Here is a 25,997-nt window from a genome sequence, read left to right as displayed (position 1 = left end):
CTATAGCGGTGAAGAGATCAGAAAAATAAATAGTTCTGTGGGTTTTCGGCACTGATGCTGACCTCGTTGGTTTTACTGAACTCACCTAGGTAAAGGCGCTCGATCACACATTCACATTAGATCAGGAATGCATACGCCGTGCTACTTGTTCCTTTCAACTGTTATTCAGCCTAGATCAAACCCTCCTCCTCTTATCGATAGCCTTCCAAGTATATCTTCGAACCTCTTCATTTCGGATTTGACTGAGTTTTCATACTCCGATTGTAAAGGTGTCTCGTGTAAATGTGTTGTTAAACTTCAAATACCTTGGTCATCTCTACATGCTTGATCTGTCTAATGGCGTTAATAGCCTCAGGAGTAAACTTAAAATTTTTGGAATCTTCCTATTAGAATCTGTCAAAGCCTGCATTTATTGTTTCAGCTGTGTATGAATTATCGACTACAGTTAACTAAATTTAGTAAATGTGTAGATTGCGTTCACTGTCACTGAAATGGCTTCTCCTTATCGAGTACCTGTTACAGGCTACAAATAAAGAATAGGATAAGACAAAAGTATCCAGTATGTAAAAATGATATACTGCAAGATTACACAATGCGACTCCAATTGTCCCTATAGGTTTAATGAATAGTCCTCAAACAGCAAATATTTAACAAAGAACTGAGAAATATCGATTCCAAGAAACAAACGATAACAGGCAGTGTATGTGGTTTGGTCATAGGGTGTTATGAGGTTAGCCTACGGAAATATGTTCACAGATCTCAAAGTGACAGTGACGTCATGAGTGTGAGGTAAGAATTAACAATACTAAGGGAGTTCAGCGTTAAATATATTGCAACCGTAGGTGAATTAGAAACACAATTTTCTTTTCGTAGAGATTATGTGTAGCAGAGAAGCTATTAGAATAAGTGAATACTTGAGTATTGCAAACTCAGCATATGAGGAACTTCAAAGTAATTTTTATTGGACGTGTACTGTTGATGGTTACATACAATAGTTTCAACATGGTGTGTTGAGTTTGGGATGTAATTGAGCATCAAGTGCATCTTCAACTTGATTTGAACATATACTACAAACATCTAACAACCTACATAACTGCAAGGTTTGTTTGAGTGTCACTTAAAGTTACATATTACTTATTAGGAAAGTCAATTGAAAAGTAGCAACATATATAAAAAGACATTGAAATATTGCGTCAAAAAGCATAAAGCAGAAGAGGACCAATATCTCCCTGTTTATTGACATTTTTGACCTAACATAGGCATTGGATGTGCTTTGTTTAAGTGGGCTACAATGTGAAATCTGTTCAAAGGTAACATTTGTTTAGTATCATGAAATGTCGAGGGAAAGCGAAACGTAGTAGTAAGAAGTAAGTTTGTGAGAAGTTTCTTTCTATAGACTAAAGCGAGCACAGCGTGTATCCGAAAATCTCTTTCTTTGGCCTGGTAACTGCTTTTTGATTGAAAATCTCTTATTTCACTATTTAGTTCCGATATGCTAGTAAGACAGATATATGTGCACTAGTAGTGGGGTGTATCTGTGCTGTTGCAGTTGGCGCCGCAGTTCCACTTAATGTGTTTATCTTCAAGGGGGTCGTAAACGAATTTACAGGGGACAACGTTGTTGCAGAAAACGTATACGGTTCAGTGAAATGGTTTGCTATTTTGGGAGCTGCAATGTTTATCGTTTCGTTTATCCAGGACTTTTGCATGAATATTTCAGCAAGCAGGCAGATTAACCGGATCCGTCTACTATATTTCAAAGTATGTCACCTCACTTTCTATTTAGTTGATTAAGATGCTATCAATTCTCTGACCACTTATTTCTAAAAAAAATTTACATCTTGATAAAAAGTATTCGGTTTTTTATGTCCATCAGCCATAATCTTTTTATATTAAATTTCCAGGACTAGAGAAATGAAATTTTTTATCTTTTGGGACCAAGATGGCTGACATGTATAGCAGATTGGCGTTTGTAAATTATATTATGATTTTGAAGGGATTTCTTCGCATTCTGCAACCAGGAGTCATATGTAAGAGAAAAGTTTCAGAGCATAGCTGGGGGAGTTATGATTTTACCCCGCGGTAGAGATATATTACTAGTGGCCGCAAATGTAAGGTTACTGAATAAAGGTGATGTATTGAGCTAAGTGTATATAATAAAATCAAATTACTGTATGAACGGAAGATGAATTGTGATGTAAAGTGGTGCAGCCGAACAGACGAAAAGATGAAAAGTTCTGATACAGTGACAAGTCAGACCAAAACATTCTTTTGAAGAGATTTTCTGGAATTCAGTCGGTTGATACCTATAGCTCCAGTGAATTTAATACAGTTTGAGCTTGGTTTTAGTTGATCACCCCAACAGGTCTCAAAGCACATATTTAGTACTGTTTCAAGAATGTTATATGTTATTACACTGTTGAAAGTCTTTCCTTACCCGAACGCAGGCTATTCTTCTATTTTTGTGCTGTTTCGATTGATTCGTACGAGCATCCATATACAGTTTTCGGTGACAACGGAAATACATATCTATATTTGTTTATGAGGTTGAACATGAATTATGCAAAGCGGTGAACTAGGCTGCATTCTAGCTTGCAGATAGTGCAGTGTTCTATCAAGTGCAAATTTTAAGTAAATATGATAAAGAAAAAAACGCACAGTATGGGTAATTGTAATAAAAATTCTATATTTATCTGGCACAAAATTAATTTTTTGAATTGATTTTGATAGAAGCCACAATTTTAAACTTTTGGAGGGCTTTTAGTTGTTAAAATCGATATGTTTATGTTTTTATTGACACCAAACATACGATGTCAATGATAAAGAGATGAACAGAAATACCGAACTTTAGTTTGTCATAGTAAAAGAAAGACTACTAAAATGAAGATACAAGTAAGCTGCTTATGTTTTCAGGAAATGTTTGCTTAATTACCCTAGAAAATTTATACTAATGGTTAAAATGCCATAGGGCGTAATTATTCATAAAACTATCTCTCGAATTACCCTATTGATAAGTCAGTTTGCGTCTAATGTGCCTATCAAAATGTACTAACAATTCTAGTTTTCAGAGTATTGTCTGAAAAAATAACAGTCATACTAGCTAATACAAAGTGACCATTTGAACAAACGAGGTTTTAAAATTCACCCACTATCAAATAACAGATTTGGGATCTCACTTTCGACCACATCGTGCAGAGTAATGCTCTCCAATGTGTCATTCTGTGACAAGCAGTTAATTATTTACGCTACGACTATCTTATTAAGAATTCTGTCTGTAAACCTATATCTGTGTCGTCTAAGTGTTCAGATGAATTTGTCATTTGGTTGAAAATTTATACTGGGTAACGTAATGGAAAGAAGCTCTACACTGGCACACAATGTCACGGTAAATGTACAAAATAACTCTACCCCATGTCCGACAGCAACGTCCAATAAAAGCATTGGTAGGTTACAAATATAGGTAACAATGACGAATGTGATCACAACATGCTCAAATGCTGCTGTTCAACCTGTAAGTCGCGAAAAATGTATCAAGTCTAATGATAGATAACCTTGAAGTCACATTAAAATTCGGCATTGTGACTTTTTCAATTTTTTAAGGGTTAAAAAAGTAAATCGTGATAAGCTGTATCATTGAAACCATTAGAGTAGCGATTGAAATAAATAAAAAAGGCAATTAGCTTTTTCAACAGGTCCATTATTGTTAAATTAAGCTGCATGTATGACTAAATTCGTTAAAATTACAACACAATATATCTTATTCCAAAACATACCATTTCAATACCATAATGCGGCAATTTATAAATCATTTTGCAAACTAAATATTTCAAAGCACTCTCGTGCAAGAACTCTCTTGAGTTTAAAGAACTTTATCCAATTTCATTTATTCTAACAGACGGTCACTTATGTAGAATCAAATAACGGACTTCGCTATAAGTGACTGCTTGTTGTTAATAAGTTGTAAGTGGATGTCTCTGAATATCTTGGAAATAGTCTTTAATACTGAGCTTATATAACACTAGCAAGATTATGTAAATTGAATACAAAATTGGACACTGCACAGTCTACCATACAGTGTTTTGAGTACACAGCAGGAACTCATTCAGTTCATTTTTAAAGTTTATAGATCAAATTCAGAGGTAGTTCTTATTTTATTGGTCTAACTGAGGAGCCATCACACAGAATATAGGTATTTAGTCTGCAAGAGAGTTTCCTGATTCAAGACCTGCAATGAAGCGTATCTTAAAATAGTCAGCGGGATTCAGCTTGATGTATTTGTTCCAAAGCTATGAAACAAATAGTTCACAGAACACTTAGAAATACTGTGTGACTATTTGCCTAGTCTTACAGCTTGATTAAATATTGGTGAATAAATTTGAATTTTATTTTACCCAAACCTAATATAACTCAAACATATTCTACTTGCGGTTTGGATTTACAAGCTGATGAATTTTAGCCTATCTTAAAATCGTGTTTCTATTTAGAGTATTTTACGACAGGATATTCCATGGTATGATGAACAGTCATCTGGGTCACTGATCAGCAAACTCTCCCAGAATATCGAGCTCATTGAACGTGGTATTGGAACAACACTCGGAGGTTTTATAAAATATATATCAGGATTCATAGTAGGCATCATAATAAGTTTTTCAGTGGGATGGAAACTTACTCTAGTTGCTTGCGCCATGTTGCCTGTTGTTGCTGCAGTTTTTGGATGTTTCGGTTTCATTATGAAATATTTCACTGTTAAGGAGATAGCTGCATATGCTCGAGCAGGTTCTATCGCTGGCGAAGTTTTAGAAGCTGTTCGTACTGTTGTGGCATTTGGCGGCGAGCAGAAGGAGCTAGCAAGATATAGTGAACAACTGGTATTTGCCGAAAAGGTCGGGCTCAGAAAGTCAACAGCAACTGGTGGAGGTAAGAACTTGTGACTGGATATATGCTTTTCCTAGAGAGTCAATAGATTATCTTTATTTTAGGAAAGACATATCATGTACACCTAGATTAGTCTTACGGATATAACTGCTTCTGAAATAAAATTTGAATTTCAAATCATAAAGAAGATGATTTATAGTTTGTGAATATTCAGGAGACTGTTTCTATGTTTTTGATTTTTTCGACTCCCTCAAAAATTCATCTATCCTTTGGCGGATATGGGTGCATCCTATAGGCTACCTCGACACACAGAGTTGGTTATTGTAATAATAGGTTAGAAGTAGGCTCGGAACAGGAAAACCAGTACATAGCGTCACTCAATAACTTCACTGACTGTTGGATTAAGGCATGTAGACAGGTGCAGACTAAATGGTTCATGTCTGCTTGATTGTTGTAACCAATCGTTGGAGTCTTAGGGTGACTTTGTGCAAAGTTGCTCGCTATGCCGTGGGCGTATGAACTTTTTGTTTTACCTTAAACCTTAAGTTTCTAACTTTCTCCAAATTTTTCTATTGTCTCGCAGATTTATATAAATCTTTTAAAACTGTAGATTGCATACCTAACCTTTAATATAGTCATTATTACTGTTGCGATTTTTACTACTCTGTAACCTACCTTGAAAACGTTGACTCACTCTGTTAACGGAGCATAACAACTTGGAGCGATTTACTCATGTGACAAGTCATATTTCACGCTTGACTAGCTGACTGAACCATTATAAATGTCACAGATAACTTTAAGAAGAAGTACTTACTACGTCTAGATAATTCATTCTGAATACTACAGATATAGAATTTGTCTCAAAATTCATGACTGCATTACAGGTCTTGATAAAAAAAGCAATATAAAGTGATTGTTGCTAATCCAAACCTTATCAGGAAGTTTAGTCTACTAAATAATCCTCGTGTGACTGCTCACATATTATCTAAACTGATGAATCTGTTTGTCCTCAAAGTGTGCAAATGAAAAATGATGCCACTGTTTTGAAACGTTATCTAAATTTTTATTCTGAATCCAAGATTTAATTAAGATTTTTTATGAAGTCTATAGATACTAGCTAATCAGAGATAGCTTATTCGATATTTGTATTGTTTGCCCGAAACCAGTTGGGTATATAGTAATTTTTAATTTGAGTACACAGTTATCCGGTGCACATAAATCTGATCAATAAATAGCTTCCGTTTGTTCGCAAGATTTACTTTTAAGCAAACCATTTGGATATATTCAGTATTTTACGATCATTTAGGTTTTAGTGATACGATATCTGTCTCCATTCGGATCGTATGAAAGACTGCTGTCTATATATATATATATATATATATATATATATATATATATATATATATATACTGCCAATCCTCGTATATTATTATCGACTTAAATCACGTTAGTAAATAATGAAACAATTTATTCAAATACGAGAATGGAATTTAGATACGTATATTTCGATAACAATCATTTTCCGATCTAATTGGCATCAAAATAAAAGGTACCGCAAAAGGGTTAACACATCTTGGTCAATAGTCCTTAGAAATTCGTAATCCTAATGAACTAAGCACTGAGTACACACAAGCTCTAAATTCGGTCAGTGAACTCATAACTAAAACTTGTAATTTTTTCTTCTTTTAGTAACTGGTGCCATAGGATTAACCATCTTTTGTTCTTCTGCACTTATTTTTTGGTATGGCATTAAATTAATGATTGAAGAAGACTATAATGCCGGATCTGTAATACTGGTATGTTACAATTTTCCAAAACCATTGGTTATCGTTATATTCTTCAAGGTGATTCATTTCAACCATAAGAAGGTAAAACTTCTTAACTTAAAACCTACGTCCATCCTGATTGTTTGATTCCCGCGTTAGATCATAATGGGAGTCATTCAGGACGTAGCATATGAGTAGTACACATATGGATTATCACACTGATTTCCATCTAACCCAACTATGAAAACTGATTTGAAACACACTTGAAATTCTGAAATTCATTCAAATGTTTTTAAAACTAAAACTGAAACTTTTTGGTAAACATTAAACACCTTCGTGTGTGTTATTTATGGAATTGTTTGAAAACCAACTAAAACCCCAAATCTTCCAGGCAAAATATTTTAGATGTAAGGTATTTTTTTTAGAAACTAAACAGTTTTACAATAAGTAAATGAACGGTATAGAATTTGACGACAGTTAGCCTCACGTAAATATAATTAAGGCTCTGAAATTCCCAGATAGGAAAGTTACATTACATTATTTTATTTTATTATGTTGATTTGAAGTCCCTAAATAGTGAACATTTCATACAGATTTTCCCATTCATAAATCTGAATAAAACAAGAAAAATAATCATAGCAGAATAATATGACTTCATCTCTATCTTCATATTTGACCGTATATCATAAAGACTGAGACTAAAAGAAAGGAGTGTTTTTATTAGCATGATTTTTCTCCATTTATCTGAAAGCGAATGACGTCTCAAAGCTTTCAAAATAGCCAATAAATGGAAAATTTCAACTTGTTACTTTTTGCTTTAGCAGTCTATATTAAAGTATTTAAATCAAAATTATATATTCAAAGAAAGCCCATTATCAATTTTGCTTTTCCTTGTTGACCACAGTTACAAGTGCTTGCTACACAAACGTTTTTCATGACATTAATTATAGTTTCTCAATTATTGCTTCTTATCTGAGCTTTATTCAGTAGATTGATTCTGCTATTTCTTATTTATGGTATTATATAAACTATGACAATGATCCTTCAATTCTAGAGATTCTATTTGCTTGCTTTCCTCAGTTTACTTTTCAAAAAAAATATTTGCATATTTAACTTGTAACCAAAAAACCGTTGGAATGGTGTCTATCTCTTTCAAAATTATTACCATTTATTAATCTACATCTATAAATCTGATGAGAACTTTTCAATTATAATGTAATCGTATCGTTTGTCGGTTTTTATAGAATAATTGGTGCTATTGTTTTCAAGTAACAAGCAGCTGAAGAGAATTTACTGAATTAATATATTTATGTTCTTCTATTATGATCATTTTCCTAGCTTTATAAAAAATTTATTGCAGATTTTTTCACCTACACCAGTATGCAACTATCTAGCAGTTTCTTTCTTGAGATCAAATATGATGCTCTTAAACTTTTCTTCTGTCTATCATTTTTTCCTTTCCTTTCCAATTATCTTCCATAACCAATAATTAGCCATTATCACAACTTTTAATTATTCTGTTTGTAAAAGCTATCAAGTGAATAACTATCTTTATCTTAATATTTTCTATTATTCGCTAGATTTCTCTGAATAGTATGATAAATCTAACTTTAATGACTCAAATTAGTGAAAGGTAAAAAAAATGAGTGTTTAAAATGGAAGTACCTCACTAAAACAATTAACCATATTTCTATACAAATGATATTATTACTTGATCTAACTTAGATTAGAAGAATATTTTAACAATAGTATGGATCGCTTGATTCCTTTTTTAGTTGATTAGACCCCTAGTCGATATTGGAAAGAATACAAGGCATATCATATTATGAAAATTGTGTGATGATGGGTTTAAACACACACTTTAGAGTGAGTTCAAACAGTGAAAGCTATTGCAAACAATTTATGAATCAAATAAGAATACATGTTTAAAAATATCGTTTCGAATGTTTATTGTATGTACATTTTCATGAATGATGAAACAGTGATTTCAAAGGAGAGCATTAGCAGTTCCCACTTTTTAATTATTCTGCTTTTTCAGATATTCATTAATGTTCTTTTGGGAAGTATTTTTCTGGGTAACGCTCTACCATGTTTTCAATATTTTATGAATGCACAGGCATCAGCCGCTGAAATTTATGGTACTATTGAGCGTGTGAGTTTGTTTTCCAACCTTCCTTACAAAGCCGTTATGATTAAAAACCTCTCACAATTTCAAGGCTACATTAATAAGGGAAAAAATAGGTTCTGAGACAGAGACCATCATCATGTTGCACATTTGCCAGAAAAAATATAAATTGCACATTAATTAGTTATATCCCTGAACCTTTATGAATCAAGATCATAATTTTTACTGTCCCGATCGTAGCTGTTACCCTGAAATAATGGTCGAGCTTGACTATCGTGATGACTCGACTGGGCTGTACTGGCCGGAACACATTTCTTAGGTCCTATCTCGCCATGGAAATTAGCTGAAGAACAAGGCAAACTAAAGGCTCCAGATTAAGGTCAGAGGACGAAGTCGTACTGCTAACTGTAGAGGGGTGTGACTGCGGTAAGGTATTTCTCTCAGACAACCATCATCTGCCGCAATCCTTCCTTCTCAAAAAAAGGGGAGGGGGTTAGAAAAGATCAACCTTTAAATTTTCACACCTAGCCTAACTCAACGGGTTCCTGTCTCCAATGGAAAGGGCCTTCAAAGTACGGAAGAAGCAAGTTGAAAACTTTTCATTAAAAGGCCGTGTGTGATCAACCTCAAGCAGTTGTCTCTTGAGTTCTGGGTTCACGTTGCCGGGCAATCAAGACCACCGCTAACCCGATTTTCGTTTCAGGTCCCTGGGGAGGGAATATTTTTTCCATAGTATGGGCAGTTGGAAATTGACAGTTGCTCTCATACCATTATTACTCATGAGGATCTTGTTCACGATCAACTTACTTTCTTATTTCCTGATAATTCACAAACCTTAGCTACTAGACCCTCTGGTATATTTTTATCGCTAAGCACTACTAATGCTAGTGATTCGAATTCATCAGATGTTATTCCTGGTTTCTTGAAATCATGCACTAAACCACATGTTTCTGCTTTCAACTTCGAACCTTGTGTCAGATAGGATGACAAGCTTCCTTATCTTGGAAGGACTCTCAGGTCTCGCGTTATCGATGTATGTTGTGTCTCTGAAGCGCGTATAAACCATCCAAGTATGGTCATTCATTTGATCCCATGTTGTCAGTATGAAGAATCAGCGCGACTTACACTCCGTGTATCTGAAGACTCTCCTGCTACTTCAAACGACCCCACTGGTGTCGGTGTAGTATTGCACTCAAAGGCAAAACAGACTCTACCTGACTGGATTTTAATGGGCATTCTCGTGCCTGCTGTAAGAACTCGGAAATATAAAGATAAACGCCGTCGCCTCTTCGTTGTCCCTGCCTTAATTCAACCATCTGATTGATATCCACCCCAAAGTAGCTTGGAATGGCATCCAAACAGCTACGGAAACAGCAGTGACATCTGTTAGTAACCTAAATTAAAAGATGATGAGAAATCAGTGGATTTTGGCAGCGTACACTGAAATGATAGATACTCAGAAATTCATCCCATATAGTTCCAAACAGAGTTAACTTAAACACAAGATAATAAAATGCCTATGCAGTGATTGTGAACAGTGGTGGATCATGAAAACAAAATAGTCAGAAAAGTTAGGGACTGAAGGTAACAGTAGAAAACTGTTCAGACCTATCAAGAAAACAAGTTTTAAGAATCCATCTATCAGTATGACTGTTTCGAAAAAAGACAGGACTATAATTCCTTGTCAGTCTGCGAGATTGTATCGATGAGCAGAACAATTAAGGGGAGAGTTCAACTGAATTTCCGCCACACATCAGTTACCTACCATATTCACGCAACCTGAAAGGCAAACAGACATAAATCCTCTAACTCTTGGTGAAGTTGACAAGAATGAATGGAATCTAAGGAGAGGGAGAGAAACAGGTCTAGATGAATTCAACCTGCCAGTCTGTAAGTATGGAGGTCCAGTTTTATTAGTTAGACTAACTTAGATGGTAGATAGAATCTGAGAACTGGACGCGATCCCATCTGGCTGGGCTCGATCTCTAATCGTCCTTGTTCACAATAAAATAAAAAGATCATCTTGTGACAATCTGAAAGGAATCAGTTTGACTAGTATGCTGTCTAAAATATTAGCTTCGATAATACCCAGTATTTCAACTAGAGCTCTTGAAGAGTAAACATAGGATTGATATGGTAGTAAATCAACCTCGACTGAGGTGGTTGGGACATGGGTTAAGTATGCCTGTCCACCTCCTACCTCGACCAGTGATACAGTTTAGCAGTTTAGAACAGTTCAAATTTTTCAATTGATTCGTAGGAAAATTTTATCACAGTTTTGCAGCAAAAATTCCAAATTATTAAGGAGCAGTAAGTACTCATACAGTCATGACTTGAAAAAGATTGTGAATATATTAGAATAAAAAACTTGTTGCAAATGTTTAGATTCCACTGACTGTGTATAACTAGCTAGTAAGAGAGTATATCTTCCTGGGCGAGCTTTGTGAAACTCTGGTTTTAAAAACTGGTGTCATGAAATGTGAAAAAGGAGGATAAATTTTTCTCTGGACCTCGTTGAAACAGCAAATCAACTCACCACTCTTATATTGCTACTACTTCCTCATGTATGCATTGAAATTTGAGATTTGACTGGAAGCGTTTATTATATAATTTACTAGTGGAAATCAAACAACTGATCTTCGGATTGAATTTATTGGTACTTGTTGTAAAGTCAATAACTACTATGTAGCTATTGTTCTTATTTTAGATCCCTCAAATTGATAAAGACCGACAAGGAAATCTTATTCCAAACTTTTCTGGAAATGTTGCATTCAAAAATGTTTCTTTCGTATATCCAAGCAGACCAGATATCACTGTAAGTAAATCAGAATTCTTCTCATTATGTATCATTTTCATAGTTTACAGAATCATTGTGAAGTAAATTCTTGCGAAACGCGATAATCGTTAGAAATTTAATTTCCCACATGCTATGACAATTTTTAGTCCCAGGGAATATATGCAAACATAAATTCATCAATGGGCTTCTTCATAAGATTTTTGCCTAAATCACAATTTTTGCACATTAAATTAACTGTGTACATCGTTTGATTATTTTTCTGCTAAATTGTTATGCAGTTAAATTTCCATGGAGTTCTATTTGTAGATGCTATCGTTTACAGCGAAATTTTTGATTTTCGTATCATTGAATAATCCACCAATATTTACCGTTTGATTCCATACTGGCTAGTGAAAATCCCACATAGAATTGCAAAGAGAGAAGCCTTCATCCCATGACGTTATAAGTTTAAAATAAAGTTGAACATTTGATTTACTGGTTACTGCATTTCCTGTTATGGTACCTGTTTATTCTACTTTGTAGATTTTAAAGGATTTTAGTCTGACGATTAAAAGTGGACAAACTATAGCTTTAGTTGGACCGAGCGGTTCAGGAAAAAGCACCATTATTCACATGCTGCAAAGATTTTATGATCCTGTAAGCGGCGAGGTATGTTCTTCCCGAGATGTTTTGTTCAGATCAACCTTGTGTCAATGCATGTGTTTGAATTCTTACAGAAAGTATGGCTGAGTTATATTTATACTGGAATAACCTAAGTGACCTCTTAAATCTCTGTGTTGTTTAGTGTCGTTGATGTAATGGAACGATAAGTTGTAGATATGTGAATCAGATGAATTATAAGTGATAACTATTCATTATCTCCTTGAAATGTAATTGAAGACTGGTTCAATCAAATTTTTATGTAAGTTTCTATCAACGGTTAAGAGCTAACTAGTAGTCTTGTTAACAAACCACAAACATTTGTTCACTTTGTACAGTTTTCAGATGCTAAGTTACACTTTCATACTTCTATAGGTTACATAATTTAATTTCATATTTGCCAATTAAGGTACTAATTGAAGACGAGAATATCAAGGATCTGGATCTGAAAGCTTATCGTAATCAGATAGGCTGTGTGCAACAAGAACCAATACTTTTCGAAGGAACTATCAGTGATAACATAAGGTTAGGAAAACTTGATGCAACTCAAGATGAGATAGAAGAAGCTGCGAAACTTGCTAATGCTCACGATTTTATTCAACAACTTCCAGATGTAAGTCATCTATTCATTGTTGAAAGTAAAGCTGTTTATTATGAGCAACGTTTTCTACTTAACTGAAAGTCGAAATGTTATATTATATTGTGAATCCAGACATTCGACACTTTTGTGGGTGAACGAGGTGGCGGAATGTCAGGTGGTCAGAAGCAACGTATAGCGATTGCTCGAGCTCTGATTAGAAAACCAAAGTTGCTCCTACTGGACGAAGCGACGTCAGCTCTCGACACAAAATCAGAACGTGTAGTTCAAGTGGCTTTGGACAAAGCGAGTGAGGGGAGAACAGTTGTGGTTGTCGCCCATCGTCTTACAACAGTTCGTAACGCAAATCTAATAATCGTTCTTGACAAGGGAGTAGTTCGAGAGTCTGGGACCCATGAAGAACTTGTGGCTCAAAACGGTCTTTATGCAGCAATGCTTAGTAATCAGGTATTTTGACTTTTAGAATATGTATTTACATTAAGTTTTGATATTTTTGATATTGGTTTATTCCGCAGCCACCTAATAGACTGCTATATATTCCATCATAAATTTGTAAATAACTGTCTGAAATGTATTCTCAAGAAAATGAGTGATGGGTTGTTACTGTTTAATATATTTTCTGACTGGCTGATTTCTTTTCAAAAGACAATTTGAAAATTTTAATAGTTGAATTCATGATCTGATCTAAACTAGAACACCACTGAAATCCTGGGAGCACTGGACGGCCATCTCGTCCTAGTTCGGGACTCCCCAACATCCACGATCCCGCACTCACAACTCGAATCAAGCACCTTTGGTCTAAAATTAGACCAAAAATATATATATAGGAAATTTTCAGTAGCTGTCAAATTGAGGTCACAAACTTTATTTAATTCACAAACTAGAGAGTAAATTATGTTCATTTACACCAATGTTTCTTCTGGTAGCCTTATGGTAATTTACAGATCATAAAAAAACTTTTAGGCAATAATGAATCATATCTGTAGCTCTTTGGTAATTACATGGATTGGATTCCTGAATTTCATTTACCAATTAAACTTACAGAGTGTTTTTCAGGCTTTGAATTAATTTTACCAACAGTGTTGCAGCTAACATTTCACTTACGCTGTACTGATTGAAGCATTTATGTTGTTTTAATAAGACCTTATTCACTGTCATTTAGGGAATAAGTGAGAAAAGTGCAAATGAAAATGATGAGTTATCTGATGAAGAACCGATTAGAAATTTAGAAAATGATACACAGACTTCGAAGAAATTGGACGGTGTGTGGACAATTGGAGATGACCAAGAAGTGAGCAGATTTATAATGTTTAAATCTTTGTAATGTCAATGCTCATGTAATGTGAAAGACTTGCGCAAACTCAAGACTTTTCTTTAGTCAAGTGCATCATCCCACTTATTGTTCAGTTTGACTAATAGATAGCTAAGAAGGATTTTATTTGAATGCATTTCATTTCGTGTACTCTAATTTTTTCACATACACACTGATTTGCATGAATATATAAGATGTTTTGCAATGTAATTAGGTGTGTAGGATGTACGAAATCATTTAGTTCACTAGTGTGAAATTAGTTATGAATACTTTACCTATTCCTACTGATCCTGCCTTCCGGGTGATTAATGGACAGAATAATATCAGGATTTTATGTTAAACAGAAGCGGCCTCCATTCATCATCTCGACCCCAATTTCTACGTACTCAAGGAACTTGTTGTTTATCTGGGACTGATATATAACCGCTTTGCTGATAACTTACCCTTCAAAGTGTTATATCTAGAGCTTCGGTTCTTGCTATGCTGCGTATTACCAGACTACTTGATCAACTGAACCCGCAACGTCGCAAGAGAGAAGACAGAAGACTAGTAAATAGGGATGTTATTCCCAACACAGTGTCAATTATAGTACAAAACTGTCAGGTATTTATGGTTTTTAGTAAAAACGAAATCATCATTCTAGTTATTCAACCCGCACACAGGGGGTTATTAGCATTTGTCCAATAGGGTAGCTACACGTAGTGATTCTGGAATAATCTACCGAAAGCTGATTGGATGGAATATGTTTGGCTCCTTTTGAGCTCCTTAGAGCTTCCTCAAGTTCACCTATGTATCGTCCTCACACAAAGTATTTGAGATGTGCTTTGTTTGTTTGACTTCATCTTTGTTTATTCACAATAACAATTTCATATTTTCACTCCAAAATTATAGCCATTACATATAAAGTCTTATCATTTGGACATTACTCAATACAATTTTTGTCGTCTTGTCTATTTAGTTATCCATTACTTTTCACACCCTCTTCAACTACTGCATTCATTATTATTTTGATAATGACCATCACTTTCATCATTCTGTTCATCGTAAAAATAAAAATCCTTACATGTTTCTTTAACTCAACTATGGTATATTCTCTCTTTCGCTTAATCTATTTCACCAATAAACTGATGTTATATGAATGTGGAAGGGATTTATAATTGTTACTCACTTCTGAAGTAAATGACTTCACCACGCGTCACACACATAATTATATTGTAAAACATTTTATTTTTTTACAAGTCAGTGTGTACGTGCAAGAATGAGAGCTCACAAAATGAAGTGGATTCAATGCATAACGGAATGCTTATTGTTCTTGCTTTGAAAAGCTTATCAAGGGCATTAAGTGCATGAAATAATTTAAATATCTATCGAGTTACGAAGGATTTCAAAACAGTTATTTAGATAAATCTTTGTGTATTCATACATGCACACAAAACACGTACTTAGATACTTTATTTCATTATCGGTGAAAAAGGAAATTTGATCTATTTTCCTGTGATTTAAGAGGTAGGGAATAGTTACGTATTACGTTTCTATCGAGGTAGAAGTGTGTCAGAACTACTTGGCTGATTCGATATTTTGATAAATAACTTTTGCGTTTCCTCAAACGGTTTATCACTAAAAGTCTAACAGCAGTAGGAAGCACCGTAACTACTTACAAACAGTAAAATCTTGTTGAAAAATTGTCTTTGTACTGACTTATCTGTGTGACAAATAATTGAGATATTGAGTATTGTTTTCTGCTAAGTCACTAAGGATGCGATCCAGATTTCATTATGTTAGTGAGTATGACTTGCCTTAATGATGTTGATAACATAATTTTATTTTTGTCCTCAAAGGAATAATCTTTAACCATTTGTCAATTTGTGATAACTACCTCGAAAAGTTCAACACTTCAATGTTAATTTAAATCCTAGATAAGATATCAGCTGTCTGTATAGCTAATCATGAAGAGAATATCAAGGGATTTCGTCATCATTACACCGTTCTCTATTTTGTAATAGTTCCGCAGCAGTATTTGGTCACTAAAAAAGCTTTGATACTATTCAACTATCTCAGTCAAATAAAATCACTTTAACAACGTAAATAGTTGAAGAATTGTGAACATGGTCCCTTAGTTGTAACTTACAGCTAGTGGATGAATTTCATATTTAGTCAATAAATTATTCCGGTAAATCGGCAAGAAAAATTTAGACAAGGATGAATCAATAAAGATATCCAAAACTAATTACAGTAATAGTGTATTTTGGAGCTTCATTATGAATTATGCTTTTTAAATTACTATAATTGTCATAACATTTATATGTATTTAGAACATATCTGAAAGTACTGGAACGTTGCCCCGTAGAAGTATGTCAATTACTTCAGCATCACAAATCGCACGGGCTCAGGTATGTTTACAATCTGAAACAGGTATTCCAATGAGTAAAATCTTTCAAGACTTTCATAGATCGCTACTTGAAAATTTTTTATGTTTACAAAATACCCCTAATCTGTTTCATATCTCATCACAAATAACCATCATCTTTTGACTCTAAGGTATTAAGTTCTAACTTAGATAGGATTGTATTGATGATTTGCACTATTTAGCTATATCAAGAGTATATATATTTTAGTCAATATAAAGTAAAGTTTTTCTTTAATGTTAATTTATGTTATGACAAGCAGTGACTTAGTCGTGTAGACCATCAACGTTGATGGTCTATGTCGAATGATTGGAGGCCTACTCGAGTTAGACGGGAACGGTGTAACGAACAAGCTAACTTCGAAGTCACACCTCGCGATCAGCAACTTACGTGGATTGCCCCATCGACGCATCAAGGGACCATGGATGTTCTGAAGACTGTACAACACAAAGGACGTTATTACAGGAATATATTAGATAAAGTAGATACAAGCTAAAGTAGAGCCACTGCCGCATAGGCCAGTCCATGGCGTATGATTAAATGATGCGCGCTGATTGTCCTTGACCTTGATGATGATCTGTTCGATATTTAGTGATCCAACTGACGGATGATTTGGCTAGAATTCAGTGACATTTCACTGGCTCTACAGTCGTTTAAAGTGTGAATAACATACGAATCTGATTGTTTTCCAATCTTCCGTGGCATGTAGTCACATTTTAAATAGAAGTGATTGTATGGCTAAGTCAATGAATTATATTTTTTTGGTTATATATTGTTAATTGTATAATGTTGTAAATATGTGTTAACACAGTAAGTTAATAATTAATAAATATTAAATCCTACTCAACTTAATTTTACGGCGGCCTATGCTCCATTGGGAGTAACAGGCGTAAGTAAGTAAGTAAGTAACTTAATTTTAACAAATCTGATTGTTAATAAGTCATACAAAAAGTGGATTATTATTACATCATTTTGATTTATTTCCGGGGTCAAATAAAACAGTTTTTGCTTCTTTTTACTCATAGTAAGATTTGGGATCCCAAGTCAGATAAGCATGTCTACTGATAGAACAGTGACAGGCATAACAATTTAAATATAAATTTTGAGTTTTGCATCAACTTGACAGAAATCTTTTTGTAATAAAACTAATAATAGCTTACAACCAGCTGTCTCTCTATGACTGACTACAAAACAGTAAAGACAAAAAACGACAAATCGTCACAATTTAGCATTCGAAATGACCTTAGCATCACAAAATAATTATTTAACCAATCTCATTCATTGGTTGATAAATCAGTTGCTGAAGGGGTATTTAGTAATATCTTACAGTGATTTATTGAAGGATTGATTGACTTTGCTGAGGAAGTGTTATGTTGAAATGTCCCACAGGTACTAAGGATTTCATGTGGTTACAAACTCTTAACGTCACATCTTAGATGATATTCTATTTTTCGTTTTTCTTCCTAACTCTTTATTTTTAAAATTAATAGCCAAATCAGAGTATACTTTATTTGTCAGTTGATGATAGTTTTGGAGCACTTAACAATCATACATAACTAACAGCTAATATAATATTGAAAAGAGCACTTTATTCTGAGTTCGCCACGTTTCAGCACCGTGTATTAGGTCTCTCTTAACATTCCTATTGAAAGTTATGACTTTGATGTTGGCTGACTGTTATTTTGAGTCCTCGATGTTCTTCAATTGTAGGAATCCTTCACTTGCTTTGCCAATCCGTGCCTTTACATCTACATCAGACCCTCTTTATTTATCAATGACGTTGCCCTAATATGTAAAAATTTCCACTTCTTCCATAGCTTTTCCATCAACTGTGATTGGGTTGATGCTCGCTCTGTTGCATTTTTGTCGACTGCAGCTGAGACTGCTGCTACGTTGTCTGTCTTTGCCTGCATTCGTTGCCGTGTATGGGACAGAACTTCTGATGAATACTTGGATGTAAATATTTAAATATATTTTAGTTAAATATCTCGTGAAATATTGATAAGCCAATAATTAATGACGAGTTTACTGTTACTTTTATTATTTGTTTCCACAGTTGAAAAAAGCAAAGAAGTCTCCGACATTAAGAGTTTTACAACTTAACAAACCTGAATTGCCGTTAATAATCATAGGTTGCTTCTGTTGTCTAATAAATGGAACTGCTCAACCAGCATTTGCACTTCTATACACCGAAGTGTATGATGTAAGTTCATGGTATACAGTTTGGTACAGTTATTTGTTTTGACAAATCTAAATAGTGCAATGAAAAGATGGTGTTTATCCAGAACTATGATATCTTAGCCCAATATATTTCGAATAATATGACCACACATTTACTCCTTAAGACTATTGTAAGTAAAAAGTAAAAGTCGATTAGACAAACTGGAAGACATGAAAAAATAAAGATAATAAGGAGAACGCAAAATAATAAATTTACATAACTAGAATAGGTTCAAGGTGAAACCAAACTGATTACATGAAAAGATTCTAAATCTTCATATGGTTAAGTTTTCAATAAACCTTAGAATAAACCCCTCAACACTGATTTGATATCAACCCTATGAGCATTCTTAACCAAATATTTCGTTGTTGAGGTAGATATCCACTTATCCTGTGTACACATATGGCCATTGGAATTCATGAGTTTATACAAACACTCGTGTATGATCAGTCATCCTCACATGTGAATCACTATTGCACCTTCCTATGTATGCGTGTTCACATATACACAAACTAGTGAACAGAATGAGATGTGAGACGGTCGTTTTTATAAAAACTTGGATTTCCAGTGTAGCCTAGACTTTTGCTTTTCAGTAATATGGTTTAACCAAATTACGTAAGCCTTTTGCTGAACCTCTTCGGCATACAGATAGTGTTATCTTCAACCATAATAACTCGCCTATATATTTTAAATATAATATATATAACATATATAAATACGCCTAATGGAATTCATGTGATAGCCTACTCATTCGACCTCATATTTGCTTAGTAAATTAAAAATATCAACTACTCTCACTACCCTCTGTGCTTCCTGATCTCTTGATTTAGGATGTTCATTTCTGACCGCTTGGTTCCCTTTAACGAGAATCATACACCTTAGGAGAATTAGAGTGACTACGGTTGATTGGTTGATCAGTATACTAAGTATAGAGTTAATCATAAAGGTACTCGCAACAGATGAGTTGTCCTGACAAATGTATGATTGGATTGATCGAAGTGTTTTGAGCTAAAATATCACATAGTTCTAATGGACATCGTCTTCTCATTGTATCATTCAAGTTCATTTTTGAATAGGTTGTTGTAGTATAACCAATTATCAGTAACGGTTTTAAGTGTCCTGCTTAAGTTATTGCCTACTGAACTTTAATTAGTCTTTTGTCGGCATATCTGCACCTGCATCATTCGATTTGAATATTAACATTCGAATCCAGGTGTATTCAGCTGACGAGACGAAATTTAGGACGAAACATACATCCTGATATTTCACTTCTAGACAGCTTAACGGTTTTTAGAGTGCTAATTTTGCTTTAAGGGTTTAAATTATCCCATTGTTGGTATTTTTACTGAAATTCAGTCAGTCTTGGTAAACATATATACATCCCGTGCGGATTATCTTGATATACATTTTATGAAACACATTCATGTATAATAGATGGAATGTGACTAGCAGTGTAATCCAGCCCGTCCTATTTGATACTCGTTGGTTGGACGTACCTGCATTCCAGAGCTTACTCCGAGATATCCAGACAGCGGGTCTCAAACATGAAGAAACACACGTCTTGGATTCCACTACTAAACATATCGCATCTATTCTACAAAGAGGTTGTTGAAACAGTTTACGAAAAAAAAATGATTAGGACTTTTTATTCCTGCAAACTTTTATTCTTAAACTATGAGGTATATACAACAGGTTATGCTTTTAAAATTTCATTATATCACATCTAATTGTTATGCCAAGAGACTACTATGTAATCAAAAAAACTCACGTTTCACTTACTTGTAAACCAGTATACACATACTTACAGAGAATGATATATTTGAGCAACATTCCATAATTTTCTTTCCATATTTCATTGTGTTCAATTTAGATAACAAATGTCACTTATCACATGTTCCAGTGTATTATTTCAAAAACCTAATTTTGAATCGAATTAGTATTAATAAATAGTTTATTAATTTACGATTATACCAATTCTTTTATCCACCAACTTTATAAATTTTTATCTTTTACTTATTTTTTTGGTCATTTTGTTCTAAAAGAAGTGAAGTGAAAACAGTGAATCTTCAGGAAAACTTCAGTCGTAGATATTAATTTTAACGCAGTTTTAGTTTTTACTTATTCACTTAAGTCTTTATTTATTAATAAAAACTAAATTTGAAAATCCAAGATATTTGACTATCTGTAGTCTAGGAGTCCACTCTATACTTCTCTATATTATGAGACCTGTTGGTCGATGGATGAAACATAAGATTATAAAGTGTTTGAATTTTGACATTCTTGGTAAATTACATCCACTCGATGGAGTGATTGAATGTTTACTGCTGAATTTATGTTTCTAGACTAGTAGGACCGATTAATTGATGATAGCATCTCGCAAGCACAAATAAAGTAGCAGGATTATACATTGAATGTTTTCAGTTTTCATCTACTACGGTGAACAATTGTGGCTGGAATGAGATTAGGTTGAAGGAGTGTTACGTTTAATATCGATAATTATGGTGTGCTAGACTACAATCTTATTGAATGGTAAGATAAGTACTGTAAACATGCTATAGTCTTCTCTGATGGAGTCTTCTTGATAGTGCAGATATGAAATTTTGAAACCTGTTGCACTAAAGCACATAATCTTAGTTTACAAAATCAATGTATTTTTATTCTTATGTCTGTCAAAGATGCAGTTTTCTTTTGAGAATACTAATCAATAAAATTACTTGAGCATCGGAAATCGAAGAATGACTGAATATGTGGAATAACTAACATTTTTGAGAAACTCATGTTTTTTCTACCATTGCAAATTGAATTATTATAACAAAGATGAAAATATGAGTAATCGAAAACTAAAGACGTTTAGATTATTTAAAATTCATTTTCATATAACGTGATTTGATCAATTTTAGAGTAATATAAGATAAAACGTTAACCATCAGTGCAGTTGAAGCACAAATTCATGACATAGTGATGAAAGCAGAGTTGTATACTTCATATACTTAGCAGCTTTAAAATAAGTCATGTTAGATCATGAACTGAATAAACCTATTAGTCTCGTGTTTTAAATTCATATTACGGTTCTTAGAGTTAGTTTTTATTTAAAATACCTTAATTATGGAAATCTAAATCATATTATATATATATATATATATATATATATCATAATTGTGACATTTTTAAAATTCTTTCAGATATTCACTTTGAGATCAAATCCTGACTTAATGTCCAGCCGAATCAGTCTTATAAGTGGAATGATGGTGTTAATTGGAGTTTTGCGTTTCACTGCTTCTCTTTGTCAGGTATTAAATAAATGACTGTTTTCCATTTGTAATTTTGCTTACTAAATTATTCTTTTCTTGCAAGAAATTAAAAAAAATTTCACAATTCCAGTCCTGTATATCTCTGACGAATTTTCATACCTTTTTAGCGTGTTTTAAATTAACATAAACTTCATTAAGTAAATCAAAGAATATTCGAAAGTGAATTAACTTTAGGCCACAATTTTCTGAAATTCATTTAGTATTGTTTGTTTGAATCTTCCCATTGATGTTTAAGACTGTACATATGCCAATAAGAAACTGATCAATTGCAGTCCTAACACATCGATGGGAAGATTCAAACAAACAACACTAAAGAATTTAAACTTCACTCCATCGCACAAGCAAGTGGCTATCAGGACTCAGTGGCCGAGTGGATAACGCGATGGCGTTTGAAGCGAGGGTACTGGGTTCGAGTCCCAGAGTGGACATCAACTCTGAGATGACGAGTCTGGCTGACGAGTCCCGAACAGGACGAAACGCGCGTCCTGGATTCCAGTGCCAGCCACTATCCATCTTTGCTTAACAATTTTCTGACATTAAATTTATTTCAAGTAGTATCTTTTGAACTATTCAGTCAAATATATACTACTCTTTAATGACATATTGGAAGATACTTTATGTAGTAACGTAATAGTTAGTGAAATTTTATCTCAGCTATAATCTGTTCATTCAAATTTGACGAAAATATTTTATGAAATGGTAAATTAGCTTCATAAATTGGTTAAACGAATATCATGTAAATTTCCAACTTGTTTATGGAGTTTGAAACTAGATGATTTAACTCTTAAAAGTTGTAATGTTTTTATCTCTACATAGATGAAGGTTGTTTCGTAGACGATGTGGTACAGAATATTGAAAAATATGACCTTTTGAAAGATAACAATTTGGTCAAAGTTTTTTTCAAAACATAATACTACTAACTAGAAGTGTTACCATTCAAATAAATGAATTCAACTGTCATTATTATCAGAATGAGGGGTTTGTGGAGATTGTAGCACTTGCAATGGTTGAACTCGTGAGTCGATCTAAGTTAGACCACCACTGAAAACCTAGAAGCCCTGGAAGGCTGTTTCGTCAAAGAATAAGACTTTTCAGCGGTGCGCAACCACGATATCGCATGCTTGACTCGAACACAGGACCTTTAGTCTCGTGCACGAAAACTTAACCTCTAGACTGCTGAGCCGGCGTCCAACGGTATTAATATCGAATTTCAATCGATCCGTGATCTTGTGCAATAATTCATCAATTGTCTGAGGTAGTTACTATTGGGGCGATTGTGAAAATTTCTCGCAATAGACATGACAAGCTCAGGAAACATTAAGAAGCATTTTATCCAATCAGCGTTCGACTAGAAGTTTTGTTTGGAAAATCACGAAAATGAAAAGTCACATGTAGAGGTTCTGATTGGCTGATTACTACACTGCTACTATGTTTAGTAGCATCTCAGAATTTTCAGGAAAACCCAAGGACTTCTATAATACTATAAAAACCCTATATTTTCTGTACATAAACGAACCTTCGGGGTAAAGTGTTTCTCGTATATTTCGCGCCTTTTCTCTCGTGTTCAAGTCGCTGTGTAGTTCTAGCTTGGGGGTTACGAAACTAGCTTAGTATCTGAGTATAACGTTCAATTAAAGACTTATCAGTTACCTGTCTCTACCTGACACGGATTGGACTTTACTAATCCCGGCTTCTCGCTAGAACTCCAAGAGTTACTTCTTGAAGCTAGTCACTAGTGAGCACATGATGATTATTATCAGATTATTATAATGAATCTATTGATGCTAGATGTTATCACTGTTGGATGCCGGCTCAGTAGTCTAAAGTTCAGCGTTCGCATGCGAGACCGAAGGTCCAGTGCTTTCACGTTTTCAATGATGGTCTAGCTTAGATCAACGAATGAGTTTAACTGTAATTATTTATAAATTTGATTAAGATCATTTCGAAAAAATGTGATCATAAAATTATGATTATCAAGTAAAAATGAAAAAAAAGAATGACAATTATGAGAATATGTTGTCTTCATATAAACCAATAAATTCAATGTTATCATCTAAAAAAAAATCCGATAAATTTTATGCATTCATATGAATGATGATTAAATAAAGTTTATATAATTCACAACAGAATAATGATTTTTAAGAATTCTAATGCTACCAGTTTATGAAAGTAAATTTTGTTAAATATTCAAGATGAACTATTTTATAACAATTTTTCGGACAAATGCACTGCTGAGGAGTCTCATAATAGGACGAAACGGCCTTCAAGCAGTGCTTCCAGGTTTTCCATGGTGGTCTAGCTTCAATTGATTCATGATCTCAACTATTGAAATTACTATAATATTCACAAAACCCCTTCTGATATTAATCAACATACGCTCACTAGTGACTGACTTCAAGAGGTATTTCCTAGAGTTCTAGTGAGAAGCAGTGACCAGCGGAGTTCAACCAGGTCTGTTGTGAGAGAGTGACTCATTGAAGACAATGGTGGATGTGTCGCTCAATTTTGTGAATTGGTCGAAGTTAGACATTAACACCATCAGATGCCGGCTCAGTGGTCTAGAGGTTAAGCGCTTGCGCACGAGACTGGTAGGTCCTGGGTTCGAATTTCGCGAGGCGGGTTTGTGGATGAGCACTGCTGATGAGTTTCACAATAGTACGAAACTGCCATCCAGTGCTTCCAGGTTTTCCATGGTGGTCTAGCTTCAATTGATTCATGATCTCAACTATTGAAATTACTATAATATCCACAAAACCCCTTCTCATGTTAAGTGGAATAATAAAATTTCAATTACATAATTTATATGAGTATCAAAAATAATGACTTATCAGATCATTAAATACTTTCTCGTTTCTTAAGAAACTGTTTTTATATTCTACCATCAAAAATAGGTAATACTTAAATTCAATAATTTATTATTCGATTTTGTTTTAGGGATTTCTTTTAGGGAAATCAGGTGAAAAATTAATCAAACGTATACGTTCTATGGTTTTTGAAGCTATGCTACGTCAAGTAAGTTGCAAACAACTTGATAGTGATTTATGTTATTAATATTAAACTTATGTGAAAACATTTTATAAACACTCCATTATTTAAAACAATTTAGGAAATTGCATGGTTTGATGAACCAGAAAATCAAGCAGGTGCACTGACAGCTAAACTTGCTACGGAAGCTACAAAAATGGCAATGATTTCTGGTGCACAACTGGGTTTTATTATAGAAGCTTTAGCACTGATAATTATGTCGCTTGTGATAGCATTCATCTACAGTTGGCAGTTAACTTTGGTTGTGTTAGCATTTTATCCAATTATCGTCATTGGTGGATTTTTACAGGTAACACAATTTATTTCACAATAATTTCTTAAACCGGATTTTCACTTTTAAATACGAAATCATTGTAACCATTACTGAGATACATATCCTTGAAATGATTGCACTAAAATAAGGTCAAAGGTTGTGTAGGAGCTTGATTAGGTAATGTCTTATTTATATAAATTATTTAGTCAGTCAGTCAGTCACAATCAGTGTTGACGATGACACAGTTATGCGTTCGCATAAGTTAACATTACTGCACCTACATAGAGAAATGAAATTAACGTAACGAATAACAAAGTAGTCATAATAATTGTGGTAACAAATATAAACCCGTTATTTCAAACTAAAAATAGTTTATTCATTTGCTGTTGATTTGGTTATACAAAATGCAAGCCATTCACTTAAATGAAATAACGATATTTTGAGTGTTTGGAGTGAAAGAGATTTTGTATTACTTCTTGTCTGACATTTAGATGCGTTCAATGTCAGGAAAAGGAAAGAGTAGAAATGACACTGAATCAATGAGAGTAGCTCAAGAGGCAATCGGCTCAAATCGTACTGTAACTACACATACCCTAGAGGAATACTTTTTCAAACGTTTTAAATCTCATGCTTGTGAAAATCAAAAGTGA

The 25,997-nt window shown here is 34.0% G+C and overlaps 1 protein-coding gene across 1 annotated transcript; it reads left to right on the top strand.

Moving 5' to 3' along the window:
- Positions 1 to 1,485: 1,485 nt before the first annotated feature.
- Smp_170820 (multidrug resistance protein 1, 2, 3 (p glycoprotein 1, 2, 3), putative) lies at positions 1,486 to 25,997 on the top strand (the record flags this gene model as incomplete). Its single annotated transcript, XM_018788897.1, has 15 exons — positions 1,486 to 1,761; positions 4,485 to 4,917; positions 6,565 to 6,671; positions 8,680 to 8,793; positions 11,474 to 11,581; positions 12,086 to 12,211; positions 12,612 to 12,815; positions 12,915 to 13,247; positions 13,975 to 14,066; positions 18,275 to 18,432; positions 18,608 to 18,720; positions 21,921 to 22,028; positions 24,984 to 25,061; positions 25,156 to 25,383; positions 25,839 to 25,997. Coding segments are annotated over 15 exons (2,637 nt in total), but the record flags the coding sequence as incomplete, so codon positions are not given.

This window comes from Schistosoma mansoni (genome assembly GCF_000237925.1).
Source record: "Schistosoma mansoni, WGS project CABG00000000 data, supercontig 0357, strain Puerto Rico, whole genome shotgun sequence".
Lineage (NCBI taxonomy): Eukaryota > Metazoa > Platyhelminthes > Trematoda > Strigeidida > Schistosomatidae > Schistosoma > Schistosoma mansoni.
Note: the sequence above shows the minus strand (reverse complement) of the source record. Positions and strands in the feature narration are given on the sequence as shown.